The sequence below is a fragment of the Lolium rigidum genome, chromosome 4 (assembly GCF_022539505.1).
Source record: "Lolium rigidum isolate FL_2022 chromosome 4, APGP_CSIRO_Lrig_0.1, whole genome shotgun sequence".
In the NCBI taxonomy this organism is placed as follows: Eukaryota; Viridiplantae; Streptophyta; class Magnoliopsida; order Poales; family Poaceae; genus Lolium; species Lolium rigidum.
Window position 1 is genome coordinate 235,955,520 of NC_061511.1, and position 4,781 is coordinate 235,960,300.

General features: G+C 45.0%; 1 protein-coding gene across 1 annotated transcript; it reads right to left on the reverse strand.

Moving 5' to 3' along the window:
- Positions 1-2,148: 2,148 nt before the first annotated feature.
- LOC124649954 lies at positions 2,149-2,460 on the reverse strand. The gene has a single exon (XM_047189522.1). It carries the CDS (start codon positions 2,356-2,358, stop codon positions 2,149-2,151), a length of 210 nt encoding a protein of 69 aa, XP_047045478.1. The 5' UTR covers positions 2,359-2,460.
- Between the last annotated feature and the right edge of the window lie 2,321 nt (positions 2,461-4,781).

The following is a 4,781-nucleotide window of genomic DNA, read 5'->3' on the forward strand; positions in this document are numbered from 1 at the left end:
CAGCTGTGTGCGACGGATGGAGGAGGGTGGTACGTCGAGGCACTGTGAGAGTGGGGCTGGCCACAGGTGGCAGCAACCGGCGGTTCGACTTGCGATGGAGGCGGGGGCTCAAGAACCTACGCTGGAGGTGAGAGGCCGGGGAGGAAGAAGACTTCCCGTGGAGAAGATGGAGTTGCTGGTTCGGGGCCCATCTCAATCTCCCAGCAGGTGTTGGTGCCCTAACAGGCGCTACAAGCGCTGAATAGGAGCACCATTCTTGTCCCCACCTTCTATTAGCTCCCCCCGTTGGGATTGCAAAGGAAGATCATGGCATGTCTCGCAGATTCGTACCACTTAACAAGAAAAAAAACTCCCTCTTAACCTAAATACCCGTCGAGCTGGTTCAATGAGTCTAAGTATGTGATAAGTATTTAGTGCTGGATGGAATAATTACCCTTTCCATTAGAAAAGGGTTTTACTTAACTTTGAAACTAAAATGAATCCACACGGGGTAGTCATTAGAGCCTATTAAGAAGATTTGGTTAATGAAGCTTCCAATAATTACGTGAGGTATCACAGGTTTCTTGTATCCAGCAAAATGTCCTGCAGCTGAAGTCGAGCCTTTGCCCTTGCCCTCATGGACAAGTCAAGATCGAGGTACGGAGGACGAATTTGTTGTGGTATAACCATGGACATATGGTGGTAAAGGAAAGCAGAGAAACAACATGGTGTAAGAATAAGATTGACATGCAAGGCTACAAGAAGACAAAGAGTACAACAACCGTTCTAGAATCGAATATGTGGAAAACATAAGAGCTCATGCCCAACAGCAAAATAAACGTCTTTCACGATTTTTCGATATTCATAATTTTTATTCCATAGGAGCGCACATGTACTAAACATGTGGCTAAAGTTCGCTTAAGTGGCCTACCCGATGCATGTTTGTTGGAGGTACTCATTAGTTGAGATGATTCATGGGCACAACACATGCATATTCATGTAAGGTATGTTGATCCTACTCATCTTTGCTCTACTTTTGATAAAACATAGGTGTCAGCATTATTTCTAAAACATAATAGGTTCCATTGATGGCGGTGGACAACAAGTACACGTGCGAGCACTGCGGTTGAAGTGGCGAGGTTGGAGTATAGGGTGGAGCGAGATGAAGCTAAGGGAGGAAACCTCACTAAAATGGATAGCATTGCAGGTGGAGTCACGGGTGATGCCAGATAGACGACCAACATGAAGCTATGAGAGGAGTGGGTTGGGTATGGTTCCTGGCGATACAGAGCTGTTACATATATGGGGCAAAGAAAGGAAACTCATCGAAGAGTGGTTACAGAGAAGGAGGGATTAAAACCGAGGACTTGATCCAGCAATGGCCGCCACCATGCATGACGAATCGAGATGGTGGCACCGACAGATGCAGTGACATGATGCGACTTAGTGGGAAGGTGACATACTACAAGAAAAAACAAGATTGTTGCATGGTAGTTTGTAAAAGAAGGCTGCAAACCATCACAAAATTTGAAGCTAGCTCAAGAACATTTGCCCTTTTTGACATTGAGAATAGGAAGGAAGGCATATGGTTCGGAGAAAATGTAAAAAAGGCAAAAAAAAATATTTTGAAAAACCCTTTTATCAATTTTGGCAGACTAAATGTTTGGATGATCTTCCATGGCAACACACATATCCTTAGATACATGTTTTACGTAGTGGGTATTTTTAAAAACCGTCAATCCACGAGTAATTACTCACAAGAGTTAACTTAGGTGACGCACACTGAATTTTCTCTTGGCCGTAACACACTGTATACAGTTACACACACATATTAGCGAAGAGCGGTCTGTACTTTAGTAGACGGCACTAACACCAAGTACTAATTCGAACGATGATGCATGCATTGATGCTACTTAGTCATCAACTGCTACTAAGCCACATGCTAATATAGGATATGTGTCGTGGACGACCATCCGAAGCTTGCACGTGAAATTCATACTATAGTACTATACATCCGTGCGAAAATAGCAAATCATCATCAGCTAAATTGCCCAGTGGACATGATCATACTGTGGGTCTGTGCCCCTACAATCTAAATTACGAAACCTGAACATGACTGAACTCCGAAGCGACAGTAGCATGTGTATTCCCTCCGTGGTACCTAACTGCTCAGCCGAGGTAGACGTGGACGCCGACGGCGAGGATGAGGATGGCGATGAGGGCGAAGTAGATGACGGCGTGGACGAGTATGGAGAGGCCGCTGGTCTGGAAGTTGCCGAACTCCACAATCCTTCCCTTGCCGGGGATCTGGAAAAGCAGCCCCGGCGAGAGGAGGATGAAGAGCACCAGCCCGATGAACACCGGAGCCCAGTCCGACATCTCCCTTAGTCTTGGCTAGCTAGCTCCTCTTTGAACTGTGATGCAGCTGGGCTCACCCTCTGGTTCCTGCAGCCCCTCACTTGCTCTATGATTGTTGTAGGACCAGCTGTGGACACTCGAGAGTGGCAGGAGTGTGAGGCCACGAGGGGTGAGAGTATGTTTATATGGCCTTCAGGCCAGGGACAGGAGGCAATTAGGGTGGTGGGTGTGTGAGGTGCACATGCTTATCTCTTGTCATGCTTGATCATGGTGTGGGTGTTACCTTGGTACATGTGAATGTGACTGTGGTACTATATTTACTGTATGTGTTGCCATCGCTCGCATGTTTGTTTGTCTGTCACTGTCGTCTTGCATCGGATGCAACAACCCATCATCTTTAGCTTTCAATTTTCTTCAGTACGGAAAATTCCTTTACCTAATTTAGGCTTTGAGTAGTAATGGACAATTCATTCGGCTGAAGTCTTTTTTTTTTCAGCTCAAATGGGAGGTTGACCTCATCTACGTGAGCTAGGCTTACAAAGGCATGGCCGGTGGCCACAACCACACATCTATGTGAGCTAGGCTTGTGCTAGTATTTCATTTCAGTTCCTAACCGAGATAATGAAATTGAAAGAATATTTGAGATATAATTCGGCTATCTGACTTTTGTTATATAAAGGAACCGATGACCGTGGTTACAAGATACATACTTTTTCATGCATGAAAATCACAATTGATGTAACAACTTGTCAAATAATCAATGATAAGAACATAATAGTGTTGTTTGTCACAAAGATAGCGTAGATTCCAAACGGTCACATCAAGGTGATTCATCAAAAGGGAATTTAGCACCACCCTCTACACAATACTGTTATCCGAAAAAAAGTCATTGAAGTTGTCGATAGAAGATCGTAGTCTGGTGAGGTGGAGCCATGGAGGATGAGTTTCAGTGGCAGATGGAATCAACGGTAGTTGGGAGAAGGTATGAACCCAAACCGAAGCACACGGACGTACACGGTCAGCACCCACACACCCCAAAGGTAACTTTCCACACGCGTGTGACATGTCCTCGTCAGCACATGCCGTCCTCTAGCACATTTGGGGGCAAGATCGGATGGGGTAAAGGCTTTTGGAAAAGAGAGGGTGGTTTGCATGGATGCATGGAGGTGATGGTGGTGGTTGCCGTGTCCATTCCGGAGACCTGGTTGCTGGTTGGTCAAGCTAGACGACACTGCTCGGCGTTCAACTTAATTGCCTTGTCTCTACAAGATTTGTTAGGCGCGCACATGCTTGTTTGGGCACACACACATATATATTGGACAAAAGCTGAATGATTGTGGGTTCATGCATGGCTGGCTAGATGTATCTACGCAAGGCAAATGGGACATCGGCGTGTGGGGTTTGTGTGCGCGTTGCTCCCGGCCGGCGGTTGGATGCAAAGTGGCTTTGCTTACTGGTTGCTGCTTACACACAAGCTTACATACCTTAACATTGCGAGCTTTGCTCAAGTACACACTAGCTTTGTTCACTGGCTTCTGCTCCACATGCATATATTGCTTATACGTAATATCTTCTAACCAACAGTGCAAAAAATTAGAACCAACATTCATTCAAACATTCCAGTTACTAGAAGAACTCATAAAATGTATAGTTCAGTCTAAATGCTTCGTCTAGAACAAAATACTCTTCTTCAGATATTACGTCCAATTACTAAAGGGACCACGAAATGCTTGACATTTCCAGCTAACAAAGAAGTGTGTCTCTTGAAGCATGAAAATGGAACGACACATTTAGGATATTAAAGAAGAAAATTATGTGTCTCCACAAATATTGTGAACACCAAACCTAGACGTTGTGTGTCTATTTGGTTCTTCAACCAACATCCCAAATTTCATGTTTGGCTAACTTCTTTTTGTCCACTAATAGGTTGTTGGCACCTATTGACGAGATAATAATAACCACTTGCCCTTTGCCGTGATCCCAAGACCTGAAAATCATCGTGACACCCCAAAAGGCATGATACAATGACCTAGCATACGAAAAATGAAGAGTCCTCTCGGTGTCACGGTAATTGTGGATTATGATCCCCTAGACCTGGAAATCAGCATGGGAACTCCAAACACTACAAGAAACAACATCTTTGTCGTGTATCGAAAATACCTGGCGAACGACTAAAAATACCCGGTGAAGACTTTGTTGTGTATAACACCCGGCGAAGATGACACGCAAAGATCCTCTCGGCGAAGAATATTTGCCGGCTGTATTTTCACGGATAATCGGCAAAGAGCCTTTGTCGTGTCTCCACGGGTGACACTCGGCAAAGAAAAAGCAGATAACCAGTTCCCGACCGTTAACTACATAGTGTGTTTGCCGAGCGTAATTTTTTTTCAAGTACAGGCGAAGGCATCGTCTCTCCAGATGCCGCCACGTAGGCCTCCTTCTTT

Coding starts and splice junctions, on each gene's coding strand:
- LOC124649954 (XM_047189522.1), bottom strand. CDS start 2,358: ATGTCGGACTGGGCTCCGGTGTTCATCGGGCTGGTGCTCTTCATCCTC.